This window comes from Rhyacophila brunnea, unplaced genomic scaffold (assembly GCF_057557595.1).
Source record: "Rhyacophila brunnea isolate RB1 unplaced genomic scaffold, BYU_Rbru_1.0 scaffold_238, whole genome shotgun sequence".
NCBI classification, from domain to species: domain Eukaryota; kingdom Metazoa; phylum Arthropoda; class Insecta; order Trichoptera; family Rhyacophilidae; genus Rhyacophila; species Rhyacophila brunnea.
Genome location: NW_028232902.1, coordinates 21970 through 44625, shown reverse-complemented (window position 1 = coordinate 44625; position 22656 = coordinate 21970). Strand labels below are relative to the sequence as shown.

Genomic DNA, 22656 nt, shown 5'->3' with positions numbered 1-22656 from the left:
CCGTTACCATGACTAACTATACAAAACTGAAAAATAAAACATATACTGTAATAATTATAAGTAAATAATACATTGTTTTATGATGTTTCGGATAAAACATATGGCTGCATCTTAGCGCGTCTTGGTGTCCCTTGTGTTGATCAACTCACCCCCAAGGCAGAATACTTTCTCTGATATTTTAAAGCAAATACGTTTGTGTTGGGTTATAAAATAACCTCTGAAGATTGGATAAATAAATATACATAATAATATATCAATCGCTAAACCCGTTCTAGATGTTTACGTAGTGATTGACAGACTAATCTTGTAATTAAATGATAATTTAATTTATAATTTAATTTAGAACAATATAGCCATTTTTCTATGCCGATAAACCCGTGACGATAACATGCAATTAATAATACTTAAGGCCATGCATTAGTTGAGGCACGGTCTAAAAAGATCGTCGCTAGGCGATGCGCGGACTGCGGGTCGCGGGTGCAAATGACACCTGTCAAACGAAATATTATTTGTCATATAAATCCAACATACGTTCATTTTATGTTCTGTTTATTGTTCTATTAGTAACAATAATAATATATTCATTGACATGTTTTCTTTTTAAAGTAAATGGGTAACGTTTTTAGTCATCTTTACACGATTTTAGAATTAATTGACCCGTCGCCATCACGCAGCAAAGTGACGTGCTTCTGACTCGAGATTCTCTCAGTGAATGGCAGCGAGTCCAAAATTTCGTCGCGCCTACAGTTGGAAATTATTTGGCGTTTCACTGATGCGTCACCTTAAGTACATACCAAATTTATTATATAATTTCCAACCGGCTGTATAATTATTATAATATGTCTGTATCATCATTGTTAAACTGTTGAAATTTGAATTATGACGACTAAATCCTAATTGAATTATGATTTTTAAAAGCTATTGATCAGAGAACAATAATCAGTTTTTTGGAGTAATTGAAATAATGTAAAATCTTAACGTAATTCACAAATTTCATTGTATAATATATTCGTCGATGAAACTAGAAAAAAGTGACTCCATTTTAATCGAAAATTGACTTTCAATGCCATCTAGTGGCCGTTGTTAATATTTACCCGTCTTGCAAATGATGTAATTCTATAAAAAATCTAACATTGTTAAACCATGGATGATTAAACTCCATAACCATTTATGTTTGTATATATTTCTATAATAACCATGATGTTTTTGTCTCCTGCAAAACTTGTGTACGCTCTCAATTTTAACTCGACTCTAAATACAGTTGTACCTAGATGCTTTTAAAAATAAGTTGATAATTAAAAATTTTTGGGTTTATATACATTTTGTGGAAACATTTTATTTACAAACATTGTACAGCAAAGAACTAATATATTTTATCTAAAAAGATATGTAACCAATTGACAGTAATTTATTTTGAATTGTCTTTTTCTTAATTTATGCTAATGCAGGCGCAGGCGAGCGAAAAGTCTGAGGACAATGAATCATCCGATTTGTCTATGCTTCGCTACTGACTAACAGACAGATGAGTAAAATGGTCGAGCTTTTACAGTTGAGATAGTTAAAACAAATCGTAATGTCGATCGTAATCGATAATCGTAACGAATTCTGTTCTTTATATGTGGATTTGCATAAAATAATATAGCAGTGAGAATAACACAAGTTTTACGTTTCCTTTTAAGAATTTCATACATCCAAATTTTTAATAAAATTGATTAATTTATCATTTTCTGATATCTAAATTAACAAATTAATCAATAAAATTGTTTAAAATAATTACAGCTTTTTCAGTTCGAATCATTGCATATTAATGTCAAAATATCGAATTTACGTAGTGAGTGACAAACGAATCTTGTAATTAAATGATGATTTAATTTATAATTTCTATTTAAAATAATACAGCTATTTTTTTAAGCCAATAAACCCTTAAATGCAATATAAATTAAACATGGCATTTTCAATAATCGGTTTTTTTCAGTTATTGAGGTTTTAATCAAACAAACTAATGAAAAATAGGAATTTATCTCTGCTAATACAAAATCATTAATTCTGAGAATTTAAAATATAATCTTTTCACGACGATAACATGCAATTAATAATACTTAAGTACATACCAAATTAATTGTATAATTTCCAACCAGCAGTATAATTATTATATGTCTGTATAATCATTATTCAACTGTTGAAATTGGGATTCTGACGACTAAATCCTAATTGAATTATGATCATTAAATGCTGTTGATCAGAGAACAATAATCAGTTTTTTGAATTAATTGAAATATTTAAAATCCTAATGTTATTCACAATTTCATTGTATTTGATAAAATTTATATTTTTCATGGTTTTGTGATAATGTAATATGTGATATTATATACCATGTCTGGAATATTATTAATTTATCATGCTGTGTAATATTATTTTTTTTTGTACATTTATATTTCTGCAATAAAAATAATACTTATTAATTTTTTGACTTTTTATTACCATATTACAATGCAACAGATTATTTTAAAAAAAAGCCCGCCAGCTACACCAAGTTGTTAGAGAGAGACAGAATATTACTTTAGAGAGAGACAACTTTGAACCGGTTGGTATCCCTGAGTGGCGGATCTATAAAAGTAATATAGTCTATGCCATAGACTGAAGCTGCCTTAAGCTGCAAAGCCGACTCAATCAGTGTTGCCATATTTTCAAAGTGGAATTATAGTACAGAGCCTCCAAAAATATAGTATTTAGGAAAAATATAGTACGCGTTGTCATCACTATTGAAAGTGTATAGGTTTTTTGTTTCTCATAAAAAAATATTGGATATTTCGAGAAATTCCTGGACCCTTTTTATGTTGGTACCTCTTCCGACTGCTTACCGAATAAATCTTGAAATTTTATTTTTCAACAGTCAAGGGATTTTTTAACGTTTTCCGAGCAATTTTTCCAGGTTCTCCAAAATCTTCTTATATTGCGAAATTATAGTACTTTGCACCAATTTGTCAAACGGAAATACTGAAATATATAAACCTACTTTTTAAATATTTTTTTCGATATTCAAAATTACGCAAAGTACGCGGACTAAAATTATAGTACTTACAAATAAATATACCATAATTATAGTACGGATGGCAATACTGGAATCAATCTAAAGATGGCGCCCAAGTTAATTGGCAGATTTTCCCAAAATTAAAAAAAAATAACTATAAAAAAAAATAAGTAGGTATCTACCTAGCATTGTTTAAATAATATAAAGTCATAATATTTTTACGAGAACAAAGACTGATATAGAATGCGTAATTTATTGTTTCACAACAAATAAACAAGCCATAGGTGCGACTATTAATGAATGAAAGTATCTAGGTACCTAGGTATCTACGAAATTTGGTCATCACAAAAATACTCTTTGTAGGTAGTGACGATAGTCTTGGTAAAGATGCAAGGGCGTTGAAATCTCGACCGGCCCTGTCCCCAGACCAGGTTGAGAGCCCCTGCTTTAGGCTAGATCAGCACGGGGTCGGAGAGAGTAGTCAAGTAAGAGTTCTAAACGACACACTATAGCAATACTGCAATATAATAAAAACGCCACCCGATAATAGGATGACGTCAGATTCTAATGAATATTATTTATTTATTTAATTTATATCGTTCCGCACCCACTGTGTGAAACGTCAAAGTTCAATATCTCCCGTCTTACGTACCGAATTGCGGTACTCGAAATATAGATCGCGGATCTATTTAAATTAAAAGTCTTTATAGTTATCATTTTAAAAAATAATTAAATTATTCTTCCATAAAAGAAATTTATTATAATTTATTAGTCACCTATCTTAACACTATATTTTATTTACTAATAAATTAACAATATTTATTTATAAACTTATTTTAGCACTTAATATTACTTTATAATTAATCAACTTATATTTATTTTTAGATTTAATTTAACTTATGGGTATGGCTGCGCACTTATTATATTAGGGTCTCGATTGCGATTATTTTTCACTACAATGAGTCGTTTTGTGTAATTTTATCCGACTAGATGTTATACACGAGTAACCACATTGATCACATTTAAATGGCTTCTCATTAGAATGAGTCATTTTGTGTGATTTCATGTTTCCAGATGTTATACACGAGTAATCACATTGATGACATTTAAATGGCTTTATATCAGTATGTGTCATTATATGTAATTTTAAATGACCATATGTTTTACAAGAATAATCACATAGATCACATTTAAATGGCTTCATGCCAGTGTGTGTCATTATATGTAATTTCAGGGTACCAGTTCTTTTACAAGAGTAATTACATTGATCACATTTAAATGGCTTTTCATCGGAATGTATCACTTTGTGTAATTTCAGAACACGGGATGTTATGCAAGAGTAATCACACTGATCACATTTAAATGGCTTTATACCAGTATGCGTCATTATATGTAATTTCATGTCACTAGATGTTTTACAATTATAGTTACAATGATGACAATATTTAAAAGGTTTTTCTGGAGAATGAGTCATTTTGTGTGCTTTCATGTTACCAGGTGTCATACACAAATAATCACAATGATCACATTTAAATGGCTTAATACTAGAATGTGTCATTATATGTAACTTCATCTGACCAGATATTTTACAATAATAATCACATTGCTCACATTTAAAAGTCTTTTCTCGAGAATGAGTCATTTTGTGTGATTTCATGTTACCAGATGTTATACACGTGTAATCACATTGATGACATTTAAATGGTTTTATACCAGTATGTGTCATTATATGTATTTTTAAATGACTAGATGTTTTACAAGAATAATTGCATTGCCCACATTTAAATGGCTTTTCACCAGAATGTGTCATTTTGTGTACTTTCAGATCATGGGATGTTATACAAGAATAATTACACTGATTACAATTAAAAGGCTTAATACCAGTGTGCGTCATTATATGTAATTTCATGTAACCAGATCTTTTACAAGAGTAATTACATTGCCCACATTTAAATGGCTTTTCACCGGAATGAGTCACTTTGTGTACTTTCAGATCACGGGATGTTAAACAAGAGTAACCACACTGATTACATTTAAATGGCTTTATACCAGTATGCGTCATTATATGTAATTTCATATGACTCGATGTTTTACAAGAATACTCACAATGATGACATTTGAAAGGTTTTTCTGGAGAATGAGTCATTCGGTGTGCATTCATGTTACCAGGTGTTGTACACGAGAAATCACAACGATCATATTTTAATGACTTTTCATCGGAATGTCTCAACTTGTGTGATTTCATGTTACTAGATGTTATACATGAGTAATCACACTGATCACATTGAAATGGCTTTTCACCAGAATGTGTCATTTTGTGTCGTTTCATGCTACCAGGTATGATACACGAGTAATCACATTGATCACATTGACATGGCTTTATACCAGTATGTGTCATTATATGTAATTTCAGTAGACCAGATCTTTTACAAGAATAATCACATTGGTAACATTTGAATAGCTTTTCTCCGGTATGTGTAAGTTTTTTCGTGTTACTAGAATAATTAGATGCATCGCTTTTAAATGGCGTTTGACAAGAGACGTTGCATTTACTACGTTTACATCGTTTCACATATATATCAGTAATTTTATTGATTACATTTTTATGCAATACTTTGTGAAACTCGAGCAAGTCTAACGATTCAAAAAAATTATCACATATACCGCACACAAAATTATTAACATGAAATAATTTTTTTTCCAACTTTATAACAGCTACTAATTCGGGCAATGATTTAGAAACGTTTCGTTTAATAGTGCCACGTGTTTTTTTAAACCTTTTGTTGTAATCCTCGAGTTCTTTTTTTATATCTTGTTCGTCAATTTGTATGATGTTATCAATTTTCTCTTCTTCCGACGACTTGAGATGTGCTGCGTTATCCTAAAAGAGCATTTATAATATAATTATTAGCACCACACGATCTAGACAGCGTTACCAACTTTTAAACTTTCATCCGCATTACATGTATGCTGTTAATTATCTACTGAAGTTTCGCAGGTTTCCTAGTTAAGCTGAACGATGCAAAAATAATTTGAAAAACTTTGTTTTAAGGTACATGTCGTTTTCATAACAGAGAAGTGAGTATAATTATCTTGTTTGTTTTTCGTTCTACTCCAGGTTTCAATTTGACCTCGATCGGCCCTGACAATTTACGTATGGTTCACATTTGTACAAAATAGATTCTGATTTGGATGATCTGAAGTGAAGTAGCCTAAGTGTGTTTGGCATCCTTCAGAATATCGATGTGAGTAGGCCGTAGACTTTAGGCGAATTAACTATTGTTTTAAATCAACCATTGTCCTATCTCTTAAGTGAGTAGAGTAAAATAGGGTACTTCATTGTGGTACAGTAGTATAATCACGCGATTAATGATGGACGCAGTGAACAAAAAATGTCACGTAATCAACGGAAGATAAATTTGACAGTTGATGATTTGATTCGAATTTAATATGCATTCCCATGTGTATGTATTCAACCAACTATGGTATAGTAGAGCAGTTTGAATAATAACCTCTTCTAAATTATCGATTTTCCAATTGTATGTTCATACGGATGTTTTTATCTTTTTTAAAGTTATCCGATTATGTTCATCGCAGCTGTAGCTAATATTTGATATAATTTAATTTCATTATTTACGCTATTTGTGTCCGCTGTTAATGAGACCATCACATATTATTTTATACTAAATTATATTATTCTACTTATTCTCTGTGATTGATTTTACTGGTTAACCTAAATTAATTTACAAAAAATATATACTTACCCCACATAATACTACGAATACTTTGCACGTAAGCATAAAAAGGGTTGCCATCGCTGCTATAGATTATAGGAAGATGCATATTATCATATCAGTACCTACTTACAATATTAAATTTTTGCAATAAAAGTATTTATTTGTAAACCTTACGTTGTATTGTTCGAGTTCCTTTTTAATGTCGATTTCATCGAAGTGTATGTCGGAGTAAATTTCATCTGCTTCTGACGTACACAAATTCGATTTAGCCATAACAGTGCTAGTGGTGTTAACCTAAAGAAAACAAAGAGAAGATAGATCGTATTTATAACAGAAAAATAAGAGGATTCATTTTGATAAGTTTCCGGCTAAAACGCATGTGAGAATATCACGAAGGCAGTGGTCGGTGTAGAAAAGTCTATGAACCGAAGCGCACGGTAATTTTTAGAAAATGCTTATGACGAGCGAGTTTTTTTATACGTACTTAGATATATTCCTAATTACCTTAGTTTGCAAAAAGTTCCTGATGTGGGATAAACCGTTGTACCAACTGTGAGGGTGCACATCCTGCGAATTACAAAGGTTGTCCGAAAACGCCTTACCCTGATATAAACCTTTATAAAGAGTCATGGCCAACGTAGGTATTGCAATAGGCAGGTAACCACTAATCGCAGACCACTAGTACAGCGGCCATATTTACCCAATCAGCCAATTCACTTCACCAATACGGCAACCTCTCCCAATTGCTCCAAAAGTTTTAAACCCGTGAATCACTCATTGAGAAACACAGAGCTACCCCAGCCCAAAACATTGAATTCTCCCCTCGTAACAGCATATTTTTGAGCAATCAAATCAAAATTACTTAGAGTGAACAATATTCACCTTACACCTCACAACCCACTGTGGTTATTAACACCACACCGCCAACAACTCTGCAGATTGCTAACTGGAACGCCAACAGCGGACAAATAAACGAAATAAAGTCAAATTATGTCTTCAGCGTCAACAGAACCATAGACACTTCGAAACTAAGTCGCCCCTCACCACACACTGTCATAATCGAGCGTATCAAGGGGCTCTACGTCTGAATGTGAAGCATCAGTATTTTTTAGCCTGGGAATGTCTCAGGAGCCGATACCTAAGACTGAGGTCACCACAATGTGCTCATGGGAGAGTGGAGCACGCTGAGCTTATAAAAAAAATGAGTAAGAGATGAAAGATAGGCCATTTAGTTATCTCTCAGTCTGCATAGTTATATAAAATAAAATATTTTGTGGTACTGATTCCGTCAATTCGTAGGAGAAATTACTGTAAACCCCAATCTTTTCAGTTATTTTTCTTTCTTTCTTCCCTCAGAACCTTGGCGAAAGTCTGCAGGCTCTTCTTTAATAGGTACATATACACGAATACTACAGATGGCGAGGATAAAATGATATTTGCTCTTGGTGCCTCCTATTACGGGCGCATGGGCCATTGCTTGCCAAACACACATGCTTTTTACGGCGGAAGCATTCCTTCCCAGCTGCAGTTACTGACAAAATGGTTTAAACTGTCAAATAATATCGGTTAACCTCGACTGCACTAAGATGAATAGGAACAGTTTAGTAGGTAGGTACCTAAACTTGTATGTATAGGTATATAGTTCAAATAATAGTATTACCTGTTTTCCTGGGCTATATTCCGAATAGGAACAACTTGGTTGAGGATCTTCATAATTAAATGGGGGCATTGTATCTTCAATAAACTCTTTCTTGGTGTCCACTCGCTGAAATTCGGGTGCCGATTTTATATTTACCATGTCTATTGTATGAAGGTTCTGAAAAAAACAAAATTCCTATTATTATTTTATTAAATCTAGCTTACTTTATGGAATATCATTCACTTTTATATGATATATAATAATCAGTATATTCATCGGAGAACCAATATTTCCCAGCTGCAACATGGTTTCTTAAGCTCAATGCTGTACATATATCAGCTGTTTACAAGTTATAGTTGAGAAAAGTGTTCTCTATTTAGTAAATTACATGGTAGTAAAATTTTCATTTGCGTTTATCTCAAAACTATGTTATTGTAGATAGGACACTGTTATCTTAAAACCCCAAATATTGCTATCCAAATATATATATTATGTTTCTGTAATCATTATTAATAACTGTAGGTATGTTTTTGCTTTTTCGTACAAGGTAGTTGTTAGTAATTTTGAGTAATCACAAACAACACAAATGGTGTCCTCACCGGGTAGGTATCGAACCCAGAGCTCCCGGATAGAAAACCCGTGCCTTACACATTGCACCACGCCTTGACCAAATGGTTGGAATCTGTCAAATGATATCGGTTACTGAATTCAGATGAATTGGATCTGCAATATGACTGTTTCGCGCAATCGGTAAACCAGTAACAAGTAAAAAATAATCCAGTATATATATCAGCTATCATCAAAATTGCAATAATAAGAACTGAAATATTAGCATATAAAATATTTCAATTAATGTCAAAATAATATTATTAACTTTTTGACTTAACTTTTTTCGTATAGAAAAAAAGGAATTCACATTATTTGTAATTCCATGAGGTACATGGTGGATTTATTATGTATTTGGATACGTTTAATATAGTTAACCTAGGTACGCGTAATTTTGCAACGCTTGCAAATAAATAAATACGTGTACGAAATTAATGACAATGTCCGCAAACATAAGCAAAAACCAATAAACACCTATCTACCCTGTTTACACGTGTAAGGATTTTCTGTTGGCAGTACGTATTATCATAGCCATAATAAGAAAATGTACGTGTAAACGTGTTGTACTATCCTGCAGTTGCAATATTGCATACATGAATTATAAATATTCGGAAGCTTCTGAATGTTCACGCGACAGTAGGATTTGTTCGATATCTGCTCTAGCGCAGTACAAAGATAGTTGCGAACCTGCCGGCAAAAAAACTAAATTCACCACGTATCGACTCATTTTAATGACAACAGATTTTTATGAGGTTTGAGGTACCAAAAAATTACAACATCGCGTCTCGCTTACTCTTGAAGAATTATTTTGGAGATACTTTAAGTCAGTACTTAAAATACCCACTATTGCTGCAAGTGAATCCATGGACGTGTATAGGCGCTATAAAAGACATAAGCTTTATAAAACGAACCTCAAAAGCAATGCTGGAACCGTCGGCAATCTCTTGCTTTATATAATTATTGGTCACAGGGTTAATTCGATGGTTTAAAGGCACCTGCCAATCTGCATCAAGTTCGAATTCATCCGGCTCGTGTTTCACGTCCATCTTTCAAATGGAAAGCGTACGTTGGATTATCGTAGCAGACTAAAAACGTGCAGGTGGCAGATGATACTCTTTTGACAGTTCTGACAATGGCACACTTTGACGGGCTTTATCCATAGATAAAAAATGCTGATAGTATTGCCATATATTATAATCATTACGCAGCAGAGAAATTCAATTTGTGATTATATAATTATTATTATATCAGGCAACTGTGCCGGTGACGCCACGTGGGGCTAGGTATACCATGAGTTGCATAGGGTTGGCATATTATGTAAGAGTGTAGAATGAAGGAGTGAATATAATTAATATTACAACTTTAGGCAGCATTCGCGGTTTTCAGGTTAACAGACGATGCAGTCGCTTCATATCGCTATTGTAGGTAGGTATTGTAATACACAATATACCCATTGTAATACAAATTATAATGGCGGTTTATCACATCACCACAGACTAGGGTTTCGTAGGTCCCGGACAAGTCGTCTTTTTTGAGGTCAATGTCCGTGTCCGGTATTTTTTTTTTATTTTAATCGAAAAATGAGTAATAATATTATGTCCTCGTTTCCGGTTACATGTAAATTGTACGTAAACATTTCACCGTAGTACAGTTCACTGTGAGCTTTCTATTAGAAATGACCGTATACTGTACAATATGAACATTAATTCATTTTATATAGGTACCTAGCTGATTTTGGCAAAATTCATTAATAATAATTCAAGAATGAAAACCTTACCTGACCTAACAAATAATCCAGTACCTACCTATATCAACTACATGGGCATCGGCAGCGTGGTGCAATGTGGTGCAAGTGCATCACCTTTGGTTCAAAATCTTTTTTTGATAATTATTGTATTTTATAGCAATATTATTTATTGAAGCAAGTTCCACACATAAAACAGCATTTTAAGAGTAAAATAACCAATTTATTTGATACGTTTTGCAAACAATGACATGGATGACGCAACAGAAGAACATCCCACCAGCCCCACCTATAATAATATGATCAGACATGTTGGCAGAGCCATCGTAACGTTGTCTAACCAAAATAAAATGCTGAAAAGACCCAATATCCTGTTCCGTCTATTATATTATTGTAGATAAAGGTTGCACAGCTTAATTCGACAGAGCGGAATAGACTATAATACATTATTCATCTATTTTGAAAATGTTATTATCCTTGTGCAGGTATCGAATTGTAGATGTTTGTTGTTTTGAAAGGTACTCTTTTAGATGGACGCTTTACTATCTGTTGAATCCCGCCGCCTGCGAGTTGCGTTCAATCATTCGCTTTCTCAACCAGGAGGGAGTCCACCCTGTTGAAATCCATCGTCATTTCACATCCGTTTATGGTAATGAGTTGAACCAGCAGAATGTCAGAAAGTGTTGTGACTCAGATAAAACAAGAAAATGCAATTTATGTACATATTAGTATATAGTGAGTCGCCCATTTTCAAAAATCATCTTGTCTAGTTTTGACCAAAAATGAACTGATTATGCAGTTAGATTGCGAATTCAAATGACACATTTAAATAACTTTTCTGCGGTATGTGTCAATTTAAGTATTTTTTGTCACTAGAATGATTAGAGTCATGACTTTTAAATGGCGTTTGACAAAAAAAATTGCTTTTACTACCTATGTTTACATTGGTCTACATCCTTATTAGTGATTTTATTGATTATATTTTTATGCAACACTTTGTGAAACTCGAGCAAGTCTAACGATGCAGATTATGCAGTTAGATTGCGAATTCAATTGACACATTTAAATAACTTTTCTGCAGTATGTGTCAATTTAAGTATTTTTTTGTCACTAGAATGATTAGAGTCATGACTTTTAAATGGCGTTTGACAAAAAAAATGCTTTTACTATGTTTACATTGGTCTACATCCTTATTAGTGATTTTATTGATTATATTTTTATGCAACACTTTGTGAAACTCGAGCAAGTCTAACGATGCAAAAAAATTATCACATATACCGCACACAAAATTATTAACATGAAAATATTTTTTTTCCAACTCTATAACAGCCACTAATTCGGGGAATGATTTAGAAACATTCCGTTTAACAGTGCCACGTGTTTTTTTAAAACTCTTGTTGAAATCCTCGAGTTCTTTTTTAATATCTTGTTTGTCGATTTGTATGATGTCATCAATTTTCTCTTCTTCCGACGATATGAGATTTGCTGCGTTATCCTATAAAAACATTTAAAATATAATTATTAGCACCACACGATCTAGACAAAGTAACCATTTTTTAAACTTTCATCCGCATTAAATGTATGCCTTTAATTATCCACTGAAGTTACGCAGATTTCCTAGTTGAGCTAAACGATGCAAACATAATTTTATAAACATTGATTTAAGATACATGTCGTTGTCCTGTTAGTTGTTCGCTCTAATCCAGATTTCAATTTGATATCGATCGGCCCTGACAATTTACGTATTGTTCACTTTTCATTGTACAAAATAGATTCTGATCTGAATGATCAAAGTGAGTAGCCTTTTATTTCACCCTGCAAGTGTGTTTGGCATCCTTCAGAATATCGATTTGAGTTGGCCGTAGTGTACTTTAGGGAATTAAATATTACATTAACTCAACCGGGTAGAGTGAGTAGAGTAAAAGAAGGTACCACATTTTGGTACAGTATGCATATTTTAATACCGCGCAATCATAATAATTTACAATTATTGCTTTATTTATTAGTATCTATAACAATAATAAATAACTCTCTAAAATTGCAACGGGTAGATGAAATAAATGAAATAATTCATTAATTTATTTAATTAAGTAGGTATATTATGACAATGATAAAATAATCGGAAGTTTTTTTACGCATTCTTCACATGATAATGGTGTGGGGATGGTCCCTATGAACCCTTAGCCCCTGCATGCATAATTAATTATCATGTCACTAGATAATATTATCCACTATTTATTTGTTTTATTGTCATCTTTCATTTTATAGACTAGATACGTGAAAGAAACACAATATCTTCATGTTTCTACGTATATTGTAAAGTACGTACATGGTTCAAATAAATAGATTACTTACATGTTTAAGTGGGCTATATTCCGAATACGAACAACTTGGTTGAGGATCTTTATAATTAATTGTATCTTCAATAAACTCTTTCTTGATGTCCACTCGCTGAAATTCGGGTTCCGATTTTATATTTACCGTGTCTCTTGTTTGAAGGTTCTGAAAAACACAATATATAATTGGACATAGTTATGCAGAAAGTAGCCAGTCCACAAAAAATAAAAAATGAGATATGATATAGATCAGATGCGAGAAGGTTTTCTCTACATTCTGCTGAAATGAGCCAAGACGCAAAAAAAATATTCTTGAAATAAAATACTATAGAAATATTCTGCTGATTATACAAGCCGGACACTGTGCCGGTGATCAGCAGAAAAAAATCACACCACTCTAGTTACTATTACGATAAAATATGGATGATTTTGTATTCTGCATAAAACAGTCAAAGTCAGTTGATCATATTCTACATTTAATAGTATAAGCAAATATTCATTTTATAAAATCTGCATAAAATGACCAAGCCTATTGTCTATTTTCAGCATTACTATTGTTGATAGAATATATTGAAACACATGTTACACAGAAAACAACCAAAGATAGTTGATCGCTTACTGCATTTCAATCAGTTTCAAATACAACATAAAACGTAATCTGCTGAAGCCTAGGCGGCATAAACACATACTGCAGAACCGTGATTCTCTACACTGGTCACATTATACACGTATTGTCTATGTAATTTGACAGTTGCGCTCCCGCCAAAATTATAGATTTAGTTTATTGATTATAAATGCAAATGCACAAAAAAGTGCAATGAAAATATGAATGTAAGTGATAGGTTGTCTGAATTTAAAAAAAATTGGGAAATAGCATCGTATGATTCTCAGACAGCTTACATTTCTGTAAAAGTAAGTGAGAAACCAGTCAAAGTAACACCAGTAGTAAAACCAGTGGGTACGTTCTGACTATTAGCATTACCTATTAGAATATTTTCACGAACATACACACTAGGTTCATCTGTAGTCTGTCGTCCGATGTTTTGTCAGACATTAAAAATTTCTGCTGGCAGAGTTCACACGTGCCTTTTAAAATGTTCTTCACGTGGTCCGCTCAAAGATCAGCGAGGAATCAACCAGGGAGGATTTAATAAATTGCCACTTACAGTAACGCGGTCCGTTATAAAATGTCCTGTACCTACCAATCGCATTACTGTAGAGAAACCTCCGAGGCAAAGTTTCTACCTCCAGAAATTACTTTGGTAAAGTTATTTGAACTATACAAAGACGAGGAAAAAGAAAACGCAGTAAGTGTTGCTTAATTTAAAAGAATTTTTTACACTTCGTTTAATCTGAGGACAAAAATGCTAAAAAAAGATATTTGTAATCTATGAGAAACACTCAAAATACAAGTTGTGAATGAAATGGACCAAGATAAAATGACAGATCTTAAAGCAAAGCACGATACGCGCATTGCATTAGCAGAAAAGGGTCAACGTTATCTTAAACGTGATATAATTTTGGCTAAAGAAAATAAAGAAATTAAATTTATCACTTTTGATATGGAAAAACCTCTGCCATTACCAAGAATACCCACAAATATTGTGTTTTATAAAAGGCAATTGTGGTTGTATAGCATTGGAGTACACAGTGCTAAGAAAGACCAAGGTTATTGCTACGTATGGCCTGAGGGGAAAGCTGGTAATGGTTCTCAAGAGATCGGTTCTTGTTTGTTGAAACACTCCAATGAAAAAGTATCATCTGATGTTTGTCACTTAGTCTTTCAGACTCCTGCGGCGGCCAGAACAGGAATATCAAACTAACTCTTTGATTATAGTCAATAATTTAGTCGTATCCAACATTAAATTAGGTAACATTGAAATTTCTATATTCCGGGAATAGCTTTTTGCCAACGATAGAGATTTTAATGATATCGAAAGTGCACTAAAACACCAACAGCGGTTTTACACACCCGATGATTATATTTGTGAAATAAAAAATTGCAGAAAGAAAAAACCGTTGTTGGGAAAACAAATGAAAAAAGATTTCTTTTTCGGTACTTCTAAATTAGAAAATCACATAGTCAACAGAAAACTAAGTGTTGACAGACAAAAGGTTAACAGGTTTAATATCAGGAAATAATGCTTTTGGTTGATGAACTGTATTTTATTAATTTGAAGACTGATTTTGATGGTGATGTCACGAAAGTTGACTTACGTCCTAGGACAAGAGGAAGATCGGCAACAACAACACCTAATTTTAAAGATATGTTGGTACTTTTGTAGCTCTTGGTTAAGCCAATTGCACCGGCTAAAATCAAAGATTTGAAGTCACTGCTTCATCTCATACCTTCTCGGATGCAAAATCATTTTACACTAGTTTACGAAGCAGTACTACTGACCGAGAGGACGTAGGTAGATGGATACAAGGAAGTGTTGGATTTCTATGTGGAGTTTCATGATTAATATATTTATCTTTTTGCTTTTGTTATTTCACTTTTTCGTAATAAAAATATGTCATTATTTTAAATATTAAACTGAATACCATTTTAACCGCTGGTTTCTCTTGACCTTATCACATCCAATAAAATAAAAGCCAATAAAATCTAAAATATCTCGAAAATTGTGGGATAAAATCCATAGAAAACAATAAATAAGATTAAATTATAGCTATACCTATGACACATCTGCAAATAATGCTAACCAAATATATATAGGTTTCTGTAATTATTAATAATAACCATGCCTTTGCTTTTTCGTACAAGGTCATTAACATCACAAATTGTATCCTCATCGGGTAGGTATCGAATCCAGAGCTCCCGGATAGAAGACCAGTGCATTACGCACTGCACCACAAGAGCCGCCTTGACCAAATTAATGGTTGGAATATGTCAAATAAAATCGGTTACTGCATTCAGATGAAATGGATCAGTGCAGTATGTCTGTCTTCGCGCAATCGATAGATACACATTATCATTTACATATAAGTACCTAACCAGTAACCAGTAAATAATCCAGTATATATATCGGCTTTTATCAAAATTCCATTAATAAGAACATAAAAAATATTTCAATTAACGTCAAAATATTATTATTAACTTTTTGAGCTTCTTGTACAGAAAAAAAGAATTCACAAGCCAATTATTTGTAATTCCATGAGGTTCATAGTGGATTTATTTAAGGATTTGGATACGTTTAATATAGTTAACCTAGGTACGCGTAATTTTGTAACGCTTACAAAGAAATACATACGTGTACGAAATTAATGACAATGTCCGCAAACATAACCAAACACCATTGCATACCTACCTACCCCGTTTACACGTGTATGTATTTACTGCTGACAGTACGAATTATCACGGCCATAACAATAAAATGTACGTGTAAACATGTTGTACTATCCTTCAGGTGCAATATTGCATACATGAAATAAAAATATTCGGAAGCTTCTGAATTTTCACGCGACAGTTGGATTTGTTCGCAGTAGAACGATAGTTGCAAACTTACCAGCAAAAAAACGATGTACACCACGCAGCGACTCATTTTAATGACAACCGATTTTTATGACTAATAATACCATAAATTGACAACATCGCGTCTCGATTACTGTTGAAGAATGAGATTGGAGAGTCAAACAGTCGAAACTTAAAATACCCACTATTGCTGCAAGTTAATCCATGGACGTGTACAGTCACTATAAAAGACGATAGGCTTTATAAAACTAACCTCAAAAGCAATGCTGGCACCGTCGGCAATCTCTTGCTTTATATAATTATTGGTCACAGGGTTAATTTGATGGTTTAAGGGCACCTGCCATTCTGTATCAAGTTCGAATTCATCCGGCTCGCGTTTCACGTCCATCTTTGGAATCGAAATCGTACGTTGGATTATCGCAGCAGACCAAAAACGTGCAGGTGGCAGATGATACTCTTTTGACAGTTCTTACAATGTGACACTTTGACGCGCTTTATCATAGACAAAACATGCCGATAGTATTGCCATATATATTATAATCTTAACGCAGCAACGAAATTCACTTTGTATACAAATATTATTATTATTATAATATAGCCTCCCCAAACCAAAGCGAATATTCGCGGCGAATATTCGCAGCGAATTATTCGCCAATCAAGCTCGTATTGGCTTACGGGACAGAGCACGCTTGCGCGACCGCCTTGCGTCTTGAGTGCGAATTTGCAGCGAATATTCGCTGCGATTTTCGGGAACTCTGTCGACAGCGAATTTATTCGCGGCGGACAATTTCGCCAAGGGAATTAGTAAAATCAAAATGGCGAAGACATTGAACAGCTGATCGAGTTGGTCCGGAAATATCCAATCCTTTATAATTTCTCTGACAGTGACTACAAAACATAAGAAAGAAAGATAAGATATGGGATGAAATTGGCAGGGAAATTGTTGAAAATGGTATGAAGGTCGTCATAATAATATATTTTATCTTTGTCTAACCAAAGTATGTAAAGTTTTTTGACAGGATGAATACGCTATTATAAATAAATAACTTTAATCTAAGGTCCCGATATTTAAAAAATACATATTATTAATTTGCGTCATGCACAGCCTTTAATAACAGAAACTTTATAACTTTGATTGTTAGTGCACTGACAGTTCTAACTTATTGCGATCGTTTGACGTTTTGGTTTCGACTTTCGAGCAGTCATAATATCAATAATGTTATAATTAGGTATCATTTACAATACCTACTTCAATCATATTCGGTATCGGTCACGTAAATACCCATTTTATATTCGTTGATAATATTTTTTTAGGTTAGATAGGTAGTCTTTAAGATTATTTTTTTGCATCTAACATTATGCAGCATAGCATTTCTATTGTAGCTAAAGATATAATATACATATAGGTAGATAAGTAGGTACTCCATGTCGTCATTGTGGTATTTTGTAAGGTTTTAGACCAAAAACCTTACATACTACTTACTATCGGGTTATTTACAGTAGGACATACCTAGGTTGTGTTTGTTTTTTGATCTCAAGAGACCTCAATCACAAAAACGATATTATGTACCTATATACCTACTAGGTATATATTTCCTTCATTATGTATAGGTATATTGAGCTAATAAACTGGTTTTGCCCAGTGCCGACCGCAAACCAAGATAATATCTACATGTTCCATGTACCTACCTAACATAACCAATGTTTTCTGTTTCACATTAATTTGTATACCTACCTACAAACATTTTAAACTTAATTGAGATGTTCTTAAACTTCTGTTCATGTAATATTATGTAGGTAGGTATATCTTGGTCTGCATTAGGCAATAAGATTAATAATTTTATGTGCATGTAAATATAAAGGTCAGGTACCTCCTCTAAGTACATAATATTATATTATCATCATGGATACCTACCTGAATGATGTTGGAGATATACTAATGCTTTGTGATGAATTTAATTTTAGCAAAGATCTTCAACCTTTCAACGTAGGTACAAAGCACCAGAAGAAATTAAAAATGAAACCCCCGGCATTAACAGGAATAAAATAATATTTCATCATAAACATCAGTCGGGGTCATTCCACTGCTAGATGAAAGCCTCTTCTAGCTCCTTCTACTATTTTCGGTCTCTAGTTCTTCGCTGCTACATACTTTTATTGTACTTCACGTGAACAAAGAGATCAACTAAGTGAAGTGTCAATCAACAAAAGTGGCATTTGTGCACAATGTTAATGAATTTTCCAAAACATTAAGTGTGATAATATAATATACAAGGATGAATAAGGCGTGGGCGAGGGCCAAGGTCCATTTTATGATTCCTCTATTGATGTACCTATTTTTATTAAGAAAAATGTTTGCCGTAGAATGGGGTGAATACTGAATAGACCCTTTTTAAAATTTCTATTTTTCTGCTACACATTATTCGGACAAATATGAATGACTTAAAACCTGTTTCTATGGACATAATCATACTCTAAAATATTTTTCAACTACCATTTATTATCAAACAGCCAATTTTGTGTGATGTCTCTTTCTATCCAGCGTTGGGGTGATTATAGACATGGCGGGTGGATAGAATCGAATAATGGTAATTTCCTAATGTTAAAAATGTAATTAAGTACCTACTGTACATTAAAAATTTATGTAGGTACATTTAAGTATGTAAATCAAAATCAAAAATATAAATTTAAATGTTATACAACACAGTATCATGTAAGTATTTAAAAAAACATACTTACATAAACATCTATTTATCCAAGAATTATTTGATACTTGAATCTGTATTTTATATACCATATTCGATGGATGTATGTGGTGTATTTTGTAAAATATTTGGTACGTATTTATTATTTAACTAAGCGTATTTAATTTGCTACGTGACCTGTAGCTCTTTTATAATCACAAATTATTGTTGAATGTTCCGAAAATGAGTTTATGTGCCGAAACAGCTGTCAAGGTAAATGACTCAGTTAAAGTAGAATTAACAAAAATAACTATATTTCAAAACCATTATAATCCATCTACCATATAAACACCATTTCAAGTAATAAAGAAATAAAAAGTCACCTAATTAAATAATATTATACTAGAAAAAATATACTATCTATATACCCACTTAATTTTCATTTAAAGTTGTAAAACGCCCGGTTACTAAATAGAGGAAGGACAGAGTCTTCTGGCACGACCGAATCACATTGGAACGGTGTTATTGTCATTTGAAAGTAACAATACTGACACCTAAATGAGTCGCCTGCACTGCCAGAATCATCTGAACCCTGTCTACCTATCTATATACAATTTATTGTTATTTTTTTTCATATTTGTCCATTTTATTACAATATCGTGTTACTTTTAAAGCTCATTGTAATTCTAATAATTATATAAATATTTTTCTTGTATTCTGTGCAAAAATGATTATTAAAACTTTCTTAACCTAAACCAAGTATTTTTTATTGAATGATCCTGCAAAAATATTCAAGTACAGTTAAGTGACATATTTTGTTTCGGTGTATAAGCCATAAATAAATATACATAAATTATATTTAATATATACATGTATACTGTATGTATAGCCACGGTTGGTCTTGCACTTGTTGCTGTAGCTATGCGATCTGGTGTGGTCCATTATCCAAAAACACTCAATCACATCCCTGGTCAAACAGCGGGCAGCCGTGTAGTGAGTCTGGCTGGCCTATGGTGGCACTAGAATGATTTCAATATACACAGTCTGTTAATTTGAATATGTTTTCGACTGAAAGTTGTAAAAATATTAGAAATCAGGATTTAAATAATTAAAAAACTGTTTCATTAAATATCATATTCATACCTATGCAAAATTTTGATTCCTTTGAAGTACCTATACAAAATACGGATGAATATAAACCAAATAAAAATATTTGTTACTGGTACTGCCATAGTAAAGTAAAGTTTAACATACTTCCCTAATAAAACAAAATTCCCAAATCTTGTCGTTCTGTAGATGTTTCATTTCAGTTTTTACCAACGATCCACTAAATATGAATTGGTCATAAACACTCAAAGGAAATCTGGCACTCACTGCCAGAATGTCCATGTCAGACATGTCAGATACCTGCATAAAAATAAATGTCATGTTATGATATTATACGTAATGAATATGAATGTATCAGAAACAACATAGATTTTATTACGAATTTCACATTTACAGAAAATTTTCTGCGCTCATTTTTGAAAGTCTCCAAGTATGACGGGTATATTCGCACATGGGTGCAGTTAATGCACCCAATGATTTTCGGGAAACCTGCCCTTTCTTGAAGTCTGAAATTAAAAAATATTTTTACCGACACAAAATAATATTCCCGTTAAATTCTTATTGAGTAGGTAATTTACTTGTTGTGTCTATGCGCAGTTACTCTAGTTACATGACATGTACATTGTAATATTGTATAAATTGATCAGAGGGTATCAACACAACACTAAAGACTGTCAGCGCTGTATGGCGACTGTATGTAAGTATTACTAAGCACTGCTATTATAGCATCGGACACGTTTCCTATGCATCTGCTTACTGATGCCTGGCTCATTGCGCAGAAGACTTGGCCTACCCGTTTTTGGTACGCTCCCTCTGCGTAGAAACGCAAAATAGTCAAAACCTACAATTCAAATAACGGAGACATGTTATTTCAATAGCATATTACCTTCAAATCCTGTTAACCCTTCATGGTAAATGCTTATTTATAATATGTGCAGTTATGAAACTGAGTAAATCTATCTTAGCCATGGCAATCTTGCCCTGTTATAAAGTAAGGTTATATTAAATATCGATGTAATTTGTCGCACGCCATCTCATTATATCTTCAGCGTGTAATAAGCATTCAGAAGACGTGTACATTTTGTCAACACACAACTGTCACTTTGACATTCGTATATGTATTTAGTCTATGGCTGCATCCAATGCTGCCACCTTGTTTCAGATAATTAAAATACACTTTACGCAAAGTGGGTAAAAGTTGTAGCAATTCTGAAAGCGCTTTAGTGTACGTGTATTTTTTATATTTAATTCATAAAAATTATAGAATAATTGGCGTAAAATATTAATAATATTTACAATTTTAAATCTGGCGCGTAAATAAAATTATTTAGTCTATGGCTGCGTCGCTGACGCTTTGGTGTGGGGCCAAACGCGAAATTCGCATCAAATCCAAGCGGTAGCGACAGCGATAGCGAGGGCGTTGCGAATTCGCTGCGAATATTCGCTTTGGTTTGGGGGAGGCTTATATCAGGAAACTGTGCCAACGACGACACGTAGGGCTAGGTATACCATGAGTTGCATTGGGTCGGCATATTAATATAAAGTGTGTAGAATGAAGGAGTGAATATAATTAACATTACAACTTTTGGCAGCATTCTCGGTTTTCAGGTTAACAGACGACGCAGTCGCTTCAAGAATTGACATTTAATTTTAAATAATAATCAAAGCATGAACATCCTGATATCGTAACTATTGTAGGTACCTATTTTAATACACAATGTTCCCATTGTAATACATATTGTAATGGCAGTTTATCAGATCCCACAGACTAGGATTCTCAGGGTTATCTTACCCGGACAATACGTCTTTTTTTTGGGTCAATGTTCGCGTCCGGTTTAATTTTTTTTTTATCGAAAAATGCGTAATAATATGTCCTCGTTTCAGGTTACATGTAAATTGTAGGTACGTAAATAATTTCACCGCAGCACAGTTCATAGACTAATGCAATGTTTGAATGTTCGCATTATTTGCCAAATACTTGATATTGTGCCGATATATTACTTTATAAGCTTAGAATATTGAATTATTATAAATATTCTATATAATTATATGTGTTTGAACGAGTATTTAGTTAATTCCACGTGTTTTCCCACCATTCAAAATTAGTTTACTAATGGCGATTTTTTTGTTGTTTACAACTAATCCAAACCAACAGATTTGCCTCTGATATCCAAATAATTGACTGATCAGATAGGTACATAACAAGGTAATAATTTATACACAAAATATAATTTATATAAGATAATCGAACATTTTGATAAAGCCACATGTTTCCCAAGAATTAAATTCTGTTTACTAAT

At 32.9% G+C, this 22656-nt stretch overlaps 2 protein-coding genes and 1 long non-coding RNA gene across 3 annotated transcripts in view; all 3 read right to left on the bottom strand.

The window, feature by feature from the left end:
* LOC147069302 (uncharacterized) overlaps window positions 1-22656 on the bottom strand; it is a 74810-nt gene that overhangs the window by 32811 nt on the left and 19343 nt on the right. The window lies entirely within an intron of this gene.
* LOC147069305 (uncharacterized) lies at window positions 5858-10147 on the bottom strand. The gene is made up of 3 exons (XM_085950903.1): window positions 9925-10147; window positions 8429-8584; window positions 5858-7062 (listed from the first exon to the last, which is right to left on the bottom strand). The coding sequence occupies exons 1-3, from the start codon at window positions 10057-10059 to the stop codon at window positions 6895-6897; spliced, it is 459 nt and encodes a 152-aa protein (XP_085807029.1). The 5' UTR covers window positions 10060-10147; the 3' UTR covers window positions 5858-6894.
* Window positions 10963-17043, bottom strand: LOC147069304 (uncharacterized). Its single transcript, XR_015071215.1, has 3 exons — window positions 16819-17043; window positions 13113-13259; window positions 10963-12252 (listed from the first exon to the last, which is right to left on the bottom strand). It is a non-coding gene; the product is annotated as an uncharacterized LOC147069304 (long non-coding RNA).

Excerpts from the sequence above, each read along its gene's own strand:
- LOC147069305 (XM_085950903.1), bottom strand. The coding sequence starts at position 10,059 with ATGGACGTGAAACACGAGCCGGATGAATTCGAACTTGATGCAGATTGG. Across the intron at positions 8,585-9,924 it reads GTTCCAGCATTGCTTTTGAG|AACCTTCATACAATAGACAT; the intron begins GTTCGTTTTATA and ends TGTTTTTTTCAG. Across the intron at positions 7,063-8,428 it reads AATATAGCCCAGGAAAACAG|GTTAACACCACTAGCACTGT; the intron begins GTAATACTATTA and ends TGTTTTCTTTAG.